Source organism: Primulina tabacum, chromosome 7 (genome assembly GCF_025594145.1).
Source record: "Primulina tabacum isolate GXHZ01 chromosome 7, ASM2559414v2, whole genome shotgun sequence".
NCBI classification, from domain to species: domain Eukaryota; kingdom Viridiplantae; phylum Streptophyta; class Magnoliopsida; order Lamiales; family Gesneriaceae; genus Primulina; species Primulina tabacum.
In genome coordinates, this window is record NC_134556.1 from 37125121 (window position 1) to 37143513 (window position 18393).

The 18393-nt window shown below is 34.3% G+C and overlaps 4 protein-coding genes and 1 long non-coding RNA gene across 5 annotated transcripts; 1 reads left to right on the top strand and 4 right to left on the bottom strand.

Annotated features, from left to right (window-relative positions):
- The first annotated feature begins 116 nt into the window (after positions 1–116).
- LOC142551643 (uncharacterized) lies at positions 117–1105 on the top strand. The gene is made up of 3 exons (XR_012821601.1): positions 117–571; positions 656–774; positions 1060–1105. It is a non-coding gene; the product is annotated as an uncharacterized LOC142551643 (long non-coding RNA).
- A 3264-nt stretch (positions 1106–4369) lies between these two features.
- Positions 4370–4936, bottom strand: LOC142550940 (uncharacterized). The gene has a single exon (XM_075659988.1). The coding sequence runs from the start codon at positions 4796–4798 to the stop codon at positions 4475–4477; it is 324 nt and encodes a 107-aa protein (XP_075516103.1). The 5' UTR covers positions 4799–4936; the 3' UTR covers positions 4370–4474.
- A 938-nt stretch (positions 4937–5874) lies between these two features.
- LOC142550941 (uncharacterized) lies at positions 5875–7194 on the bottom strand. The gene has a single exon (XM_075659990.1). The coding sequence runs from the start codon at positions 6865–6867 to the stop codon at positions 6073–6075; it is 795 nt and encodes a 264-aa protein (XP_075516105.1). The 5' UTR covers positions 6868–7194; the 3' UTR covers positions 5875–6072.
- A 1275-nt stretch (positions 7195–8469) lies between these two features.
- LOC142550942 (neutral ceramidase 2-like) lies at positions 8470–11881 on the bottom strand. Its single transcript, XM_075659991.1, has 9 exons — positions 11369–11881; positions 10969–11177; positions 10579–10884; positions 10242–10491; positions 9900–10158; positions 9695–9820; positions 9513–9576; positions 9258–9427; positions 8470–9154 (listed from the first exon to the last, which is right to left on the bottom strand). Exons 1-9 carry the CDS (start codon positions 11689–11691, stop codon positions 8603–8605), a joined length of 2259 nt encoding a protein of 752 aa, XP_075516106.1. The 5' UTR covers positions 11692–11881; the 3' UTR covers positions 8470–8602.
- Positions 11882–13830: 1949 nt separating this feature from the next.
- Positions 13831–15268, bottom strand: LOC142551644 (uncharacterized). Its single transcript, XM_075660992.1, has 2 exons — positions 14812–15268; positions 13831–14500 (listed from the first exon to the last, which is right to left on the bottom strand). The coding sequence occupies exons 1-2, from the start codon at positions 15151–15153 to the stop codon at positions 14093–14095; spliced, it is 750 nt and encodes a 249-aa protein (XP_075517107.1). The 5' UTR covers positions 15154–15268; the 3' UTR covers positions 13831–14092.
- Positions 15269–18393: the final 3125 nt, after the last annotated feature.

Below are 18393 nucleotides of genomic sequence, written 5' to 3' on the forward strand. Positions count from 1 at the left end.
CTATGGTGTCATTCAGTGTGGTTCTATTAAATATTATGATAATCATTTGCTTACAGCCATTGATGAGAGATGACATCGTGAGACACGCACATTTCACCTTACCATGGGCGAGGCAACAATCACCCTGCATGACGTTGCCCTTATTTGGGGGTTGAATATTGATGGCATTCTCATCACTGGTTTAGATACCGCGTACAACAAACATACCTTACAACAGCGATGCGCTACTTGGTTGGGTTTTACGCCTACATCTTCTCAGATTAAAGGTGCACATCTTTATCTGACCGCGTTGCTAAACCATTGCCTAAATAATATGATTAATGATGAAAGCACTGAAGAGGACGTGTCACAATATTCCCGTTGTGTTGCATTAATGATCATTGGTGGATGTATGTTTCCGAATTCGGAAGGTGCAGCTGTGAAACTTCTGTGTTTGCAGTTTCTTGAGGACATAGAATTAGTGAATACGTATAGCTGGGGTTCTGCTGTGTTGGCATATCTTTATAGAGAGTTGTGCGACACATCAATGAGATTAAAGGTCGATTTGTGTGGCCCTGTTCAGATATTGCAGGTATTTTTACACTTCTACGGTCATTATATTTGTTGTACTTAATTTTTCTTATGATTTGACTATTTCTGTTATATGTTATTGCAGATTTGGGTGTGGTCTAGAATTACTCTTCTTTGCCCTGATAGAGCGCAACAGGTATCTATTTGACAAGAGCAGGCTGCAGATGTGCTTCAGGGTCTACCATTCCCACCATACGGCGCACGGTACTAATAAGAAATAATTAACATTTATTATTATTATTATTATTATTTTGTTATTTAGTTTTAATGAAACTATTGTGTACTTTTATAAATTGCAAGTGGAGACGCGGATTCTCTTGGACACACGGCCCATCATTCGGTCCGTATAATGAGATATATACTTGACAGGATGGTAGAAGGGCATGTGGATATATAAATTAGTTGTTTAGAGTTTGAAATTTTTTACAAATTCAGTCTGAATTATATATTATCGACTTGATAATCTTTTTTTCATTTTATTTGCTTCAGTTTCTATGGACAGTTTATGATATGGAGTCCCCGGAGGTTGGTGGAATTCTTGACGGAAATAGAATTCATCTATGTCGGTCAGCATTCGCATTGATCAATTTTCACATAGTTGAGATTCATAGATCAGAGCGGTGTCTCCGACAGTTTGGAATGTGTCAGGGTATTCCGCCACCTGCTACTATCTTCGACAATTTTCATAAACTAACGCGACAAAGCCGGAACAACATTGATTGGGCGACATATCACAAAGATTTTTTAGAAATGTGGGATAACAGATATAATTTTGTTATTGGTAGGGATTATGTCATACCTGGTATAATATTACAATAATTACAATAATTACAATAATAACTATACTTAATTTAATTACAATAATTATATTTACTTGATATAATATAATATCTACAATAATTAGAATAATTACTATATATTTACTTGATATAATAATAAAAACTATACTTAATTTAATCCTAGTAGTTTTAAGTAATAATAATAATAACTATATTTAATTTAATTACAATAATTATAATATTAATTATTTTATTGGAATTAGAATATGTATATAAATTACGGACTTTATATTTACATGAAATTTTATGTATAATATATGTATAATTATAATATTAATTGTATTATAAATTACGGAGGTTAAAATTACGTGAAATTTTAAAACTTATTCTCAATATACTTTAAAAACGTAACAAAATACTTTATAATTTCATTATTATTAAGTACACTAATATTAACTCATTCTTATATTAAATTAAATTATTTATATTAAAAATACTAACCTTGAAATATTTTCAAAAATAAAAAAATCATATTTATTATTTTTTTAACATTCAAACTATTTTTTAATATCGCGATTAATATTAAAAATATACTATTTAACTAAATTATACTTAATCATATAATGTTAGTGAACAAATTATAATTACATTAATATAATATAAATAATACAAACAAAATATTAAAAAAATTAATTAAATTACCTTCACAGACGTAATTATACGAAACTTATAATAATATCAACGAACGATGCTAATATCTGAAATAAATGACAAGTATTATAAAAAAAATTACACAAAAAAATTAATTCTTAATATATAATTATAATATTATCAACGAAATTAAACATTACCTCTTCGTATTTCTTCAAATGAAATGGACGATAAAATCAACAAGTAATATTAATATATGATCGAAGTAGAAAAGATGAATTTTGCGCATATAAATCGGATGAAAGAAATAAGTTGCGAGAATGAATATGAGAAACAATTATTTTCGGCGATGATGGAAAGAATACCCGCATTTCTATTAAAGGAAGAAAACACACGGAGTAGACATTCTTAGAATTTGTGACAGTCTTTCACGGATTTGCCTTAGTGACGGTTTTTGGTTAAACCATCGCCAATAGCGACGGTTTTGCACAAACAGTCGCCGATCTCCCTTTTATTTTTATTTTTTAAAAAAAATTAAAAAAGTTAAAATCTGGACACACGGATTGGGCACGGATTCTAAACTTTCTTTTTCTTTTTTTTTTAAAAAATAAAAATAAAAAATATGAATCTGGGACAGTAAGTACCGGATTGTACTAGTTTTACAAACTTTCACAATTTGCCACATTTTTACAATGATTTTATTAATTTATAATATTTTAAAAAAAAATCCCTACTCTCTAACTATCATCCACCCGTGTAATTAATTCTCCCCGCAACTTAGATCATGGAGATCCTTTATATTTTAATAAAAATTGATATCATGTGTTGACAATCTAATGGTTAAAATTTCACTACATCATTAGAGGCTAACATACTAGTCTACGCTCAGCCAACATTCTAATCATGAGCAACACTCCTAATGTATCATAGAAATATCTCAAACGATTGATGGATTCTAATTAGTCTATTTGAAGCCATTTTTCCCTCAAGTTAGTCGATCTCCTGATCTATTTTTATTCAATTCCCCAAAACTTATGTGGATCCTCTCTTCTTTTACAGAGTGATTTGTAGAAAGTAGTGGGAGGCTATTGGGTCCGAGGAAAAATGTTAATATGGAGGGAGGGAATAAAATTAGTTCAATGGATCGACCAGTTTGGGGAGGAAATTGGTTCAACTTGTACTCTCAAAAATCTTTTGTCAAATCAAATCTCTGCATCGAAATCAAATCATCCTATTCAAAACCACTACCATACATATCCGGTTGGACAAAATCTATGCTACACCTGATGATTTCACTTGGTGTAGCATCCAACTTTCATTGGGTGTTTGAGCTCCATGCCCAATGAAAGGTTCAAATCCACCGGGAGAAAGCGCCGTAATCCACTTGAATTTGTACAAACGTGAATTTTTGGCAAAAATGTTCCCAATACCACTCCCCAATCAATATCATAATTTTGTAAATTTGGGAGTGCATGTGCCGTGATTACAGATCCTTGAATGATGCAATAACTGCCAGTCCATGTACCACTTTATTGTTGTCATTTTTTAATAAAGTTTATATTAACACTTCACAACGCGTCGATCCAACTAACGCTCAGGCATTGCAATAAAACATAATAATGATAAACATCAAGAAAGGCTTCCAGAAACAAGAAGGTTTTGCTAATCTCGTCCAAGGGGAAGCAAATTCCACATTCGAAAACCTTTTTCCTAGTTGTTCTTGGATGGGATCATTGTCGCCCACTCAAACTTCTTGACTACAAAGGAGAAACATGGCTCACAGCCAAATGAAACACGAGATCGATCCATGAAATTTTATTCGATCGGAATGGTCGAGGATGTCCCCCAACCCGTGACTTAGCCCATAATAGCCTAGGACACTGAATGCACAAGCAATACACCATAAAGAAAGCAAGGACATGGAATGAATAGCTTCAATAAAGAACCGGCGTATATTAAACATATAAAATTCAATACTTTCATGACATTAAAAGCTGGAGATATTTCTTAAATGCACCTTAAGTTTATGAACAGTAGATGCAAGAAAAGATACAAGATCGTCAGCATTTACTTTAATCAGCAGATTAATAAGTATTTGTCACTCAAGCTTCCCAAAACTATGCGCAAAATGCAAAATTGCCATAGTTCAAATGAACTTATGACCACCATTTCTAAGCCATCTCCGTCGAAGAAATCCCACAATCAAATTATCAAAAATCCAATCTCTTTTTCTCTCAAAAGAAAAAATATCCAATCTCATTGCTATATCGAAGTTGTTAATTGAGCACCAATCTGACGAATAAACCGTGAAATTACAAACAAGATTAAACCTGAAACCACAGCTGCAGCAATGACCTGCCCCAGCTCAATAAAATGTAATTCAGGGCTCAATTTCTCATCCAAGAAAGTCACGCATTTTGAGTGAATAAGACAGTAGTACTAAAAAATTCATTATGAAAATTACATCAGTTACTTTAATCCCCGAACAGGAGGCGAAGCCTCGCGGCGAAAGCGCCGGTGGGCTCGAGAGCGGCTTCAGAGAGGAGGCTTTGCTTGATATGATTCATACGGGATTTGAGGCCCTTTTGTTCTTCTTCTAGAGAGGCGATATGCTCCGTGAGTTCGTGAATGCGATACTTTTGGGTTAGAGACTTGGCGCTTAGCAGAAGTATTCCTGTCATCACGAAGAATTGAATGAAGCTTTGCTTTCTCTCCATGGCGGACTTGAAAAACCCTAGGGGCTTCCTGCGCTCGCTAGGGTTTGGTCCAACTCCGCTGTCGGCCGCCGACGATGCCATGACTGAACTGATACGAATCCACTCCTCTGTCGACTTGGGTAAGAAATTGGGGTGAAACGGGGAAAATTGTGGGCCTCAATACTAAGATCAATTTGTAAAAGTACATTTATAATCAGCCCAAATTAATTTGGACTGGTTTGATATCGAGCCCTGTTGCTTTTCTTTTATTTATTCTTTTCCCCGAGGATCAGTGTCTTTTCAATATCTGCATGTAACAAACGGCGTATTTGGATTTGTGAGATAGTTTCACGAATTTTTATCTATGAAACGGATTAATCCTACCTATATACATAATAAAAAGTAATACTCTTAGCATAAAAAGTAATAATTTTTCATGAATGACCCAAATAAGATATCTGCTTCACAAAATACGACTCGTGAAACTGTCTCACACAAGTTTTTACCTTAGATGATCAAAATTAATAATTTAATATAGGTAGTAAAACTTGAAGTACATAATAATTGAAGATAAATTTGTGTTTGGTACAAAGTTGTTAATATAATTTTGTAATTAAATTTATGATGAAATGGTATATGTTTGGTGGGGGATTATTAAATTTTTGTCATCACATTCTGTAATATCTTTCTTTTTTAAATTTGTCATTTTACGCAGAGGGTGGAGTACATGAGCTGGAATGATTAATTTTATAATATTCTCTTAATCACAATTAAAAACAATCAAATGAATCATGTCTGTCTTATCCCCCGACTCAAGAAATACTGTCTGTTGGTTTTGTCTCCCTCATGAAGGTGGATTCAAGAATGATGGCATATTAGTACCATTATGTGACCGTACAAGTAGTAAAAACCTCAACAAATCCGCATGGTATAATAAGTACATGTTGAATTTATAGAGTTATGTCCTTAATATTTTTGGATGCGACATAACAAAAGTTTGTTGTGAATTAGTTGTTGTATTCTTTCCTATTCTTATGGTATTTCCCCGTTATCAGAAGTCAGTTGTTATTCTTCCTATTTTTGTGGTCTGTTACGTTTCTTCGCAAAATTCAACACAAAATTATGTAGTGATCTGGTTAGTTTATATTATATCGAGAATGTTATATTAAATTGTGTTGTGACTTGGGGTTTTACTTTCGGGCATTGAATTCGTGATCTCCGACCAGGGGTTATATTCATCATTGTATATACAAATTGTCAGTGATATTCGCGAGAAACAATGAAATAGTACCGATCGATATGATCATATCTCCTCGAATAAAATCACATGCTACAAGAATTGGTAGTTCTTAAACACCAAAGTTTGATCTTTTACTTTACCGATCGGTAAGAATGTTTAGAAGTGTGACTCTACTTGTAAGCAATTGCCTAAACAATCTTTCTAATCCTCCCTCAATCCCTTCAAGGCAAGAATCGAGATTTTTTAATCTATGCATTATTTGTAAATGATCAAGGACACTATCCCCACCATTTCCAATTCTTCCTTGCAGGGAATTTAGTGCGATATCCACACTGCCCACTTCACTGATCATGTTAAAATCTCTGCTAGAGCCCGCTGTTTTTGTGGTCATCAACTTTGCAACCAAATTCCAACCCCCATGCTTAGCCATTGGCCAAGACAAGAACATTAGGAGACACTTGAAAATGTCAATAGCGATCCCATTCACTTCTTCGAAAGCACTGACAAAGCTTCCTTCTCCATTCTTGTTCTCCAGATTCTTTAGTGTTTTTAGGGTTCTAGCAATATCTTTCTTCATTTTCTCTCTGCAACAAAAATATCTGGCTACATCTTGTTGGATGCTGGAGTTCTCCATGCCCTTTCGGCGCAGAGCTGACTGAAGGGATCGAACGTTTTCTTTGATCATTCGAACGAGCTCTTTTATAGTGTTGCAAGAATCCAGCAACTCGACCGAGCCCATGATTGATTCATCCTGTTGCCATAGACGGATAAGTGCATGTCGAGCAGCATGGAAACGTGTTAGTTCCTCAACAGAATTATACAAGTCTGCTAAGCCCAATAGACCAGATTGAATGACATTCTGAGGTAACGTGAACATTTTTTGAAAAACAAGATTTAAGCTTTCTTGACTCGGATTCAAACTTCGTGGCATGAACAGGTTGTAGCCTCGAAGGCAAGCTAATGGACCTAAAGGGAACTTGCACCGAAACCTCCATTTTTGGACTTAATTATTTCTTTTCTGGTTTGTTCCTATCATCAGCTTGAAATTGCTTGTTTGTTTGGTGATTGTATATATATAGTGAGACAATGGCTCTACGTGGGATTTGCATTGCATGTGATTGCAATATGGGTACACTTAACCTTTTAAATGTAAATGTCTCATTTTCCAACATCAAATCTGCAATCATTGATGTGTTTGTGTGTAATGCATTGAATATTGATCATGGATTATATTATAATTCCTTGTTGTCTCCTTGCCCCCCGATCTTTAATGGGATTCATTCCACCATGTTCTGACTGCATTTATTAATATTAATTATTCAAATATATCTTACCTTCAGTACAATGTATACATGCTTCTTCACATAGGTTGTTCAATGGCAATACATAATATAATGTCGATTGTAGTTAGCGGGAAGGTTGGAACTATAATATAATTAGCAATTAAAATAAGATAAATAAATAAAAAAACAGTAAACGTAGCTATGTCATTCATCTTTATAAGATTGAAATGTATTTTGATCGATGTATTCACGTAAAGAGCTTTTTGTGGGCTTAAAATATATGTATTTTTCCCATTTGTACAATAATAAAGTATTCTTTCATATTGATTTTGCACCTATTCGTAATCTATGAGGATTGATAAACGCAAGAATGGTTGGTTTCCTTTGGCATTTACGACACAAAGATTCAAATTTATGATTACCAATAAGGTTGGCATGGCAGATTTTGTCCGTAAATGGATAGACAAGGTAGCACTTGGAATATATGCTTATATATTTAGAAATCAACATAATTTTATTTCAAGTTTTTTGCAAGTAACAGATAGGAAGGATTGGAATATATTACTAATTAGAACACAGAATTGTGCGGCGGATGTTGCAATTAGCGCAGCACATCACAATGGTTTTACAGGCATATCAGTTTATGAGCTATATATATCTATTATTCTCGCCAAACAACCGCAGAAAAGATGGGATTTTTAGGGGGGGAAATATGTGAATGTTGTGTTTACCATTACGATCCCGGAGAGTATCTGCTTCTAAATGAAGGATCGGAGCACATGTAGAATTAGAACACATATTCGGTACACCCTCCCGCCTCAGTGGGAGAAAATCCACATTATCGCGGAGGATCGTGTTTGGATTCTTTTTGTTCGTCTGTGAGCAAACAAAATGTTCAAAGGAGATATTTTTTTAAGAGAAAATACAATGATTTTCGAGAGGAAAGAAAAAAAAATCCATATTTTATGTTGGCCTAAATTAGATTTTGGCCTTCTATTTGGTTAAAAAAAGGTCTTAATTAATTCATTAATTTGTCTTCTTTTGCACTTTTAGTCTTCTTTCACCCCCAAGTACTGGATCGACTCGACATTTGTGTGGCTTATCTACTCCAAGATAGGTATTTCATCTCTATCGAATAAGAGGCATGGGTTTTAACACAGGCCAAAGATAGCACAATCACGGTGCTTAAAGAAAAACAACCAACTTAAGCAATGAAGTCTTCTAACTTGGTGAGTCTAATGATCAGATAAAAACCCAAATGGTATGTCGATTAACTTTATTTGGATCTGCCATTATTCATGACAGACAGATGCACTACATTTGCTTGAGTTGTCCATTTGGTTTCTGCTAAACGAAGATGATTTTAAGGCTAAACCAACCCCTCTAAGACACTGTGAATCCACTTGACGCCCCCGTGAAATAGTTAATTGATGATTCTTTGGATGTCTTAAACGATCCGTAGTGTCTCAAACGATACACTCCAGGACTGACCTCTTGTGGCACTTGCCACTCAATCGTTGCGAGGCCATAGGGAGAGGGACCCAAAAACGGGCCGTCCCACTTGAAGTATAGGCTGAAATCGTCGTCATCATAAGCAGGCACCCATCGTCCCCCTTGAAGCATTTCAACCACGGCGAATGTCCCTTCTGTCAGCAAGTCATACCTCGGATTTGCGCTCCAGAACGTCGCGTTTATCTTTTCTCCCTTTTCGAAAGAGTCCCCATTCACGTCCAGTTTTATATCTCCGAACTTTATCCCCGTTGGAGGAGCATCCCCGGATGGATCTTGCAGAAGACTAATTTGAACAGATGAGAGATCGGGAGGGATTAAACCGGTTCCATTGTTTTTATCTCCTTTCGCCATTGCTTGTGCAAGGTTCTTAAATTCTTGGATATACGCTGCTAACGTGTATGGGCCGTAGAGTGTCGATGCACCCTGCACAATCATTTTACAATAACACATCACATTTCGGTAGAAGGGTGCTTTTCAAATGGGATGCCTTTACAGGAAGCATGTGGTCTTTTTGGGTATTTCTTACCTCATACCTTTGCTGCTCATATTCTTCAGAAGTGGCTATATACTGAGAGTACGTGTTTGTTAGGCCTGCTATGACTACGTAGGTATCATTGCTAAATTCTCCATTTCCAGAACTTATCAGTGTTTCTTTCACTGCCTCCCTTAGTCTTCTTCCAGCCATTGTCGTAAATTCTGTGGATTCGCCATTACAAGAAAGTTGCTTCTTAGCTCCGGATTTCATTTGGTTTTACTGTTAAAATTTGAATAGTTTACAGACCTCCTGGTACGGATAGAATGATCAGTTGCCCCAACCTCAGCATTTGAATTGGCAGAATTGCTGGCTGCAAGATTATGAAAGCAAAATGAAATAAATGGCAGGAACTGAAGGCCATCTTTTTTTTTTTGTATACACGTTTTCTTGGAAACAATATGCTTCTTAAGGTAATCAAACTATGGTACCGCCCAAGCATAAGGCCGAAACATTTCTCCGGTGTCGAGCAGAACAGTCTTCGGTTTTTGACAGTCAATTTGATATTGGCTTGGTTCTTTGATGATATCTCTCACCATCTTCCAGAACTCATTAATCTAGTGAATTCAAAAAATTCAGACAGAAACATAACGATAACAAAATCGCAAATATAGTCGATTATGAAAATGTACTTGCCTCGCTATCCCCTTGCTGAAAACCAAAAACACCGGGTCCATCAGTAGTCCCTGCGGCAAAGCCAGGTCCGAGTGCAGCAGGGCAAGTTTTCACCACCTGGTTTCCATCTAACACAACTTCAATATTAGTGAAATTCAGAAATACTAATCTGTAATCGATCTTTCCATTGATTTCCTCTTTAGCAGCCGAAAATAAGTCTACAGCCTTTCGAAATTGCCTCTCCCCTATGATTTTAGTGCTCAAAATCTCATCAGGATATCTATAACAAAAATTTGTTCATAAATAAATCAAATATCTTAATTTGGATGTTCATATTAACTAAATTTGAACCAAGATAATTACCCTGGTCCGCGGCCTACACAAAGCTGATCGTTGCCGTGGCATGATGAGTGGTTGAAATCACAGGGCTTTCCACTGTCTAAGCAGAATGCTCCCAGCACATTCGGGCTTACATCTCCAACATTTGATTGGCAAAACGCTCCTACAAACCGTGATCCATCCTGTTTCCTCACTTTCGAGCTTTGGCTAGTCGTTTTCTGGCACGGTTGCCCCCCTGTCGCATTGATTCTTGAAGCTTCCTTCATCAATGCACCTTTCCAGTATCATCATTTAGAAACCAACCATACAATAACTCTATCATACTGATTCGACATTTCAAATTTTTTAACAATAAACTTACTTGAAACTCTTCCATTCCTCCAGGAAGAAACAGAGGAATTTTTACTCGTGGAAGTGAACCAGTCTTCGAAAAACCGGGCAGCAGCTCCTTTGTTGTCGCCACTTACAAGCTTGTTGTCTCTGCTCATGGAAGTTCCATGTGTTGCAAACCAACTGAAAGCACCAATGCTTTTCCCACTGTTTTTATCAACAAATTTCAAAAGGGTCATTATTGTATCCACGTTTCTTGGATACTTGGCCCTTTCCTCAAGCGGGTTTAACAGATACGCGCTTGGACTCCTGTTTATTCCAGCATTTTCTACATCTCCTACAAGCCATAACTCACCCATTAATATAAAATCTTTTGTACATATGAAATATGGTAATTAAATGGTCGTTGTCTTTATTTAACCTGTGTTAATAAAAATGGAACCAGGCCTTAGATTTTCATGAGCTTGGACTATGCTAAGCTCGATAGCAGTAACAATGGCGTCGAAAGATTGTGGAACGAATCCAAGAGAAGTAACAGAGTATGTTATATACTGTAGATATCCCCCTGGACCAGCATGTGTGTGAGTTCCACTTATTGCAACGTTATTTTCGTTGTAAAGATTTCCATACCTTCAAATTACAACATTCACATTACATACCCAACAAAATATTACATATAAGCTAAAACTGAGTATATGAACATCAATTGAAATTATTGATGCATGTTAGGACTTAGGCTCACTCATTCAATGTTGGGTTTTTGATTGTAAGACAGCTGAAAATATTTGAACAAAGTGCATCATTAATAACGATTATTGTACCTTGATTTTAGTCTCTCCATCACCTTAATAGTGACAAGTTGAGAAGCCATTCCTGCATCAAGATTAACAAAAGCAATCCTATTTCCCTGTGTATCTTCTTCGGCAACGATAAACGCTCGAGCCCTTAGTCGAAAATGTATGCCTCCGGTCACCTGTTCCATGTTAGCATATCCCATCATGTTTACTCCGGCTGCCGGGCCGGTCATGTCATAACTCCCCAATCCTATGAAGTACTCTGCATGGGCTGCAACTAGCAATAAGGAGTAAACTAGGAACAAGCGTATGGAGATGAATGAATATCGAGGTCTGGAATGGCCATACATTTTGCCACTATTTCAACTATACATGCATCTTACCATGTAAAATCATGGAGAACTATATATATATACACACAAAAGGTTTAGTGTTTCTTGTCATGATTTTGAGGTGGAATCAGTGATATTCTTAGTTGGCACAAGAAAATATGCCTAGGATGCTCCGATAAGGAAGATTACTTTTGTCTCTTCTTGTGGTCAGAGTTGCAGCTCCTCCGGCTGAATTTTTCTTTCTTCTATCAATTATATATTTTTGTAGTTGAATAGAAATAATGAATTAATTTTTCAGGAAAAAAAAAGGATAATGAATTAATGAAATAATAGCAGCGAGACGAGGGGAAAATATTGTGAATTTTTGTAGAATAAACTCGGGAACCTGAAAAGTCTCAGTCTCTCATCTGAAAATAAGTATTAATTCATATGGCTCAAATATATAAATTTATTTATTTTAAAAAAAAATTTACAAACTTCTAATTTTACGTTTTCCAAAATTTAGCTAATAAAAGTAGCAAGTAAGGTTATTAAATGTAAAAGCTAAATTATATATTCAGGTAAATATAGAAATTAGATTATATATTTGGGAGAATCGAAAAAATATTCTCCTCTTATTTTATTTCTAGTGTAAGCAAAGAATTTTTTAAATTCATCCATCCAGACCAAACTGGTGAATATAATATGACCGGATGTATCATATTTATCCATATTAAAGTGTAAACTTGAAATATTTTGGACCTTCGTGGATGAGTGTGAATGGCCTACTAGATTAGGATGAAGAATACATCAAGTTCAATATGTCACATTCAATAATAAATTGATGCAACTATTTGAAACTTTAAAATTTAACAAAAGCTCTTGTAAATATCTATTCGATCTATGAAAAATACTACGTCAAAGCATTACTTTTCATTATAGATATGGATCAGATCGACCCATCTCACTGATTTTTGAGGTGCAAGAATTGTTTTTGTTGGGAAAACGTTAAAAACTGTGACGCTTGGACCGCTACATGATTTAAAAGAATTGAGTTACAATGTTATCATCGCCTATAGTTTTTAGTAAAACAACAAGCGTTTGGTCTTACAATTGGTATCACAGACAAAGTAACGATTCGATTCTCATTAATTGGAATGAGTGAAATTATTGAGGAGAGATTTTTGGGAAGTAATAATTGTCTATAGTAGGAGAGCGTTTGAACCATGACGCTTAGACTACTACTATAAGATTTAAAAAATTTCCTTTGTACTGTTATCATCGGTTATAAATTTTGGTAAAACAACAAGTGTTCAATCCGACACGGATATAAATTCATAAAATCGTATCACAAATGACCCATTTTTAGAAATTTTACTCCCATTCCCCATTATGTATATTCATTTCATTGCATACAATAGTATTGACATTCTCCTCTGATTTTATTTCTAGTGTATATAAAGAAATTTTTTTTCCTAAAAGTCTTTATTTCCCATTATAATTGTAGTGCTATTGCCTATTTTTCCTTGGTTCATTTTTCTTTGGTTAATGGTCAAGGAAACCTTTAATTATGCAATTGTATGAGAATTTCCGTCTTGCAATAGGGGCTTCGCCCAATCAATTAAAATTTGTGTGCTATAGCATTATGTCTTGTTTACTTTTTTAAAATAAAATTTAAACAAGAGTGGTTGAGGTTTCATCATCTATCATTTTAAAAAAACATGCGCCACGTCATCTTCGATAACAAAGTAGTAGCTTTATCGTTTTCACAAAAAATCAGTACCATAAACAATGTCACCACCATCAGCATTTCTCGAAGTTATCTTGAATAATGTTAGGACATTTGTAGATTTTAATGAACTAACAACTTGTTTATCTTTTATACTTATTTCATTAGAAGATTAGACCGAACTTGTAGCTCATGATTTCATTATTCAGATTAGCTTACTCCTCCCTACGGTTCGATTTCCCTCATGTTTTAGACGCACATCACTCTTATCATATTCCATCATTGTTCATGTTAAACTTTGGTTCGAATGATAATTCAGACAAAAATATATGATATGCATGAACATAATGAGTTATATCGACTAGAGCAATCAGGCAAAAATAAAGATGGGTAAATGAAACATGAGGTCTCTCTCTACTACTCGAACAAATGTAAAAGAAGAAAGCAAATTCAATGTTAAAACCAAATTATATATATTTCACATACACAAAAGCACTTTAATTAAAAAATTCAATACATAGAAACTTCAAGCCAAGATAAATACATCCCCCAGAATGAAATAAAAATATAAAGCAAAGAAATCAAAAGGGCCACCCAAACAACACACAATCATGAATACTTCAAATTACAAAATAATAAACATTGTATGATAATATGTATTATTATAATATAAAGAAGAAAGCCACGAATAAAATAAAGGTAATTGGATCCTCAATGGCATCCTTCCTCTCTTTTTTCTCTCTCCTTTTCTTCCTCACCCTTGGGATGGTAGCCTGGAAGCTTCTCCTTGATCTTATCCAAGAAACCTTTCTTTTCCTTGCCCTCAGCCTCCGGCGCGGTGGAGTATTCCGACACCTCCTCCTTCGGTGCCGACGGTTCCTCGGTCTTCTTGCCGCCGGGTAGCTTCTCCTTGATCTTATCTAAGAACCCTTTCTTCTCCTCCGGCTCGGGGGTATGAATTTCATCGTACTTCTCAACTGGTACAGATGTTTCTTCACACTTGGTTTCTGCTGCTTCTTCTTTCTTGTCACCGGTTATTTTTTCCTTGACCTTTTCTTTTAAGCCCTTCTTTTTCTTCTTCTTTTCACCTCCTTCCACTACTTCTTCTTCATCGCTAGACTGCATTTTAACCAAGAAAATGCAAAACTATTAATTACCAGCTCAAGAGGAGATTTAATCGGTACATGTTGATCGTGATCGGTGATCGGTGATCCGATCCGACATCAATTAGATTTTTCAAAATCAATTTTTGCAAGGTATCGTATATGTTTTTGGCGTTTGATCTGATCTTGCCTAGCTAATTGGTTCGCTACTTCAACCAACTAGAGTATCTTTCATCCTGACATGCAAAACTGTTGGCCTCAAAAAACACAATTAAATCAACCATTTTTTTATTCAAAAATATACGAATCTCATAATTAAACACTTACAGAACTGCTGGAGCTGCCGCTTCGGTGTAGCTTTTCGAGCAGGCTTTCGTGCTTCTTTTCCTCCTCCTTTGGCTCTTCAGAAACCTCAAGTTTAGGATCTTCATAAACCTCAAATTTGGGCTCTTCCTTTTTCTCGTCACAAATCTGAACTTTGTCGTCAAATTCAGATGCAATCTTATCCTCATCACACTTCTTCTCTTCCTCCTCATCCTTTTTCTTCCCGATAAAATCAAACAGCCCACGATCGGAGGCCTCCACCGGCTGATCAATTTCCTCAATCTTAACGGGGTGGGGGGCGTATGGCTCCTCGCTCTTCAGCTCATGATGTTGGTAATCGGCCATTCTTGAATCTCCTTAACAAAAAAACCCAGAAAATTAAATCTATCACAGATGTATGATGATCGAGATCAGTATTGAGTCTCTGTAAAAGTGGAAGCTTTGATTTCGCATGTACTAAGAGAAGCAGCTGGCGTGGTTTATATAGGAGAATTATGACGCGGAATTGACACGATTAAGATTTAATTTTGATATATAAAATCTGAGCAGATCTCAACGAATCTTCATATGTGAGACAGATTAACCTATCTATATTCGCAATAAAAAATAATACTCTTGTTATAAAAAATAATATTTTTTCATGGTTGACCCAAATAATAAACATGTCTCATAAAATAAGACACGTGAGATCGTCTCAAACCAATTTTTGCAATAAAATTTTTGTTTTAAAGTGTGGGCCCCAGCTAAATCAACTGCTCCATCTGGAAAGCTAATTTTATTTTAAATTTTTGTTATTTAATAATATCAATATATATAATTAAGTATATCTGGCACGTATATTAAAATAAATTAAGCTTATCGAAAGATGCTAGATAATATAAATAAATAATTAAATAATAAAGTGATGACTCATCGTATACTTGTCAATTGGACAATTATGTTATATGAGCCATGAGGTGTATTAAAATAATTTGAAGGTTATTCGATTCAATCCTCCTTTTTCTTTCTTTTTTTTTCTTTTTGCCAAAACTTACCTTAATTTTTCGGTTACCATGTTTTTTTTTGGCCTTTGGGAAATCAAAAAAATGTATGGTTAATGAAAAATTATCGCGATTATCGTTGAGGTGGATTCAGAGATGTTCGATTTGGTGCAGAACCATTTAAAACGATTCGAACCAAATCATGTTTTTATTTTGAATTTGATTCGATTGTCGAAATTGGACATATCGTTGAATTATATCGATTGGAACTATTATTTTTTAAACATATTGCACAGATGGAATTGCCCAATGCATAATGGAAGTTTATTCAGAAAAAAAAGTAAAAAAAAAAATTACATTAAATTAAAAAAGAAAAAGAAAAAGAAAAGAACACCATTCATAAAAGGCCATCTGTGAGTGAGACAGTAGCACATCAATTATGGAAAAGAAGAAAGGAGAAATATGGAGAGGACAGGCAAGAAGTCCACCATAGAAAGCACCAGCCAATCATATACGGCCACGTGACAAAGCGCCGCGTGGGTTGTACGTTGTGAGTTGTACAAGTTGTCGGCTAAATAAGAAAAGGACTGCAGAAGGGCGGTGGCTCAAAGTTCAGATTCTCCACGTGGCACGATATTAGTGGCCAAGAAGATTCTCGAGATCTTGGAATAGAAAAATTTGGGAATGGGGCCCGTGTGGTGAAATGGGCGGTTGAATGCATTAGACGCCGCATGTGGGAGCGGCATAATCTGGGCCCTACATCAACGTGGCTTGTATAACTACAATTATGTTTTTTGTGAGACGGTCTCACGAATCTTTATCTGTAAAATGCGTCAATTATATTGATATTCACAATAAAAAATAATACTCTTAGCATAAAAAGTTATATTTTTTCATGGATGACCTAACTAAAAGATCTGTGTCATAAAATACTGTCTGAAAGACTGTCTCACATATATTTTTACCCTCTAGCTAGGATGGATCAAGTATAATTTCATTTTAATTTGTGCTCAATGTTTTGTTATTGAAACCTTTTGATTTGAATAATAACGTCAAATAATAATCTTTCAGGTTAATTTCAAATTTATTTTTTGAATGACCAATCTATCTATGAATATTTTTAGAATTTTCATATAAATATTTTTTGTCAAAATAGAGTCGAAGAATATATTTTTTTTAAAAAAGGTTTAGGTTAATATTATTTTAAGAGTTAAAAATAACAAAATAAAAATAACACGATTAGTAAAATAGGGAGATCAAACAACATTCCAGTTCACTTTCTGTTTCTTTTTATATAAGTTTTATTTTATTTTTAATAATTCATAAAATTAATATATTTATGTCCACTTCTCGATTTAAATAGCTAAACAGAATATATATTTCCAAAATTATAGTTCGATTTTGTATTAAACATATAACATAATTAGATTCTATTTATAAAATCATTTAATATAGATTCCACAAGAAAAGGTGTGAATTTTCGATTTCCATCTGAAAAGGGATTTTTTTTATTGTTAAAGTTGAAATATTAAAACAGATTATATTTCGTTTTAAAAAAAATTGGCTAGAACGAGTGCATTTATTTTAATTTTCTGTCAAGTTTCTAATAATATCTTTTATTAAATATATTCATGTTTTGATCACAAATAATCACAGTTTTTTATCTTATAAAAACTAACTTTCACAAGATATAAATAAGAGCACAAAAATTCTTGTAAAATTATCTTACGATTTAGTTTTATGAGACATATATCTTAATCAATATAAGAATACCGTAAAGATGTATTTGGGTTGAATTATTTGAAATTCAAATATTTTAAATGCATTTCAATCTTCAAATAACTTATAGAAAGAAAAAAAAAAACCCAAGTTCGTTTCCACCTATTTACATTATAATTAGGGATTACAAAGGGTGGATTTGGGACATGTTTGACCAAACTCAAGACCCACTCCGTCTCATTTTAGAACCGTCTCATGAACTTAACCGTTCGAATCCATTAAATCCACCAAAACTATATTACTTTCCTATGTTATTCGATATAAATTAAAAAAGAAAAAAATTTAAAAAAATTAAATTTATTTTCAATTTTATATTAATAATATTTAATAACAAAATAAATTACCACAATTAAGAAAAAATATTATTATATTATTAATAATGCATATAAGTATATAATGGGACGAGTTCACTTAATTTGGGATCTGCTTGTTGACCCGTTTTACTGGGTGTAACCCATCTCGAACAAAGGAGTTTAATATGGGGTAGAGTTCGTTGACATCCTTAATTATAATTATACTATCATAAAAATTGTATTTTTAATCTGATATGTTTGTCTGTTTGCAAGTTTAGTACTTATATAACAGTCCAAATTCAATGATTGTCCTCATTGTACCAAGTCGAGTTTTTTCAGCGTACTTATGTCCTCACTCACATGCATCCTAGGAATTTCTTAGATAGTCACTCATCCTAAAATTTCTCCAAGTTAAGCATCCTTAATTTTAAAGTTCTTATTTGATAAGCTCTCGAGAAGAAGACGTACTTTCTTGATATGAGTAGTACCTATCAAATCTTTTTAAACACTCATCAACTGCACAATCTCATGAT

Bases quoted from the DNA above. Each gene is read 5' to 3' on its own strand.
- LOC142550940 (XM_075659988.1), bottom strand. From the start codon at position 4,798: ATGGCATCGTCGGCGGCCGACAGCGGAGTTGGACCAAACCCTAGCGAG.
- LOC142550941 (XM_075659990.1), bottom strand. From the start codon at position 6,867: ATGCCACGAAGTTTGAATCCGAGTCAAGAAAGCTTAAATCTTGTTTTT.
- LOC142550942 (XM_075659991.1), bottom strand. From the start codon at position 11,691: ATGTATGGCCATTCCAGACCTCGATATTCATTCATCTCCATACGCTTG. The intron at 10,885-10,968 runs GTTAAATAAAGA...TATGGCTTGTAG, and splicing joins TTCCATTTTTATTAACACAG to GAGATGTAGAAAATGCTGGA. The intron at 9,155-9,257 runs GTAAGAAATACC...ATGATTGTGCAG, and splicing joins ATGAGCAGCAAAGGTATGAG to GGTGCATCGACACTCTACGG.
- LOC142551644 (XM_075660992.1), bottom strand. From the start codon at position 15,153: ATGGCCGATTACCAACATCATGAGCTGAAGAGCGAGGAGCCATACGCC. The intron at 14,501-14,811 runs GTAAGTGTTTAA...GTTAAAATGCAG, and splicing joins GCGGCAGCTCCAGCAGTTCT to TCTAGCGATGAAGAAGAAGT.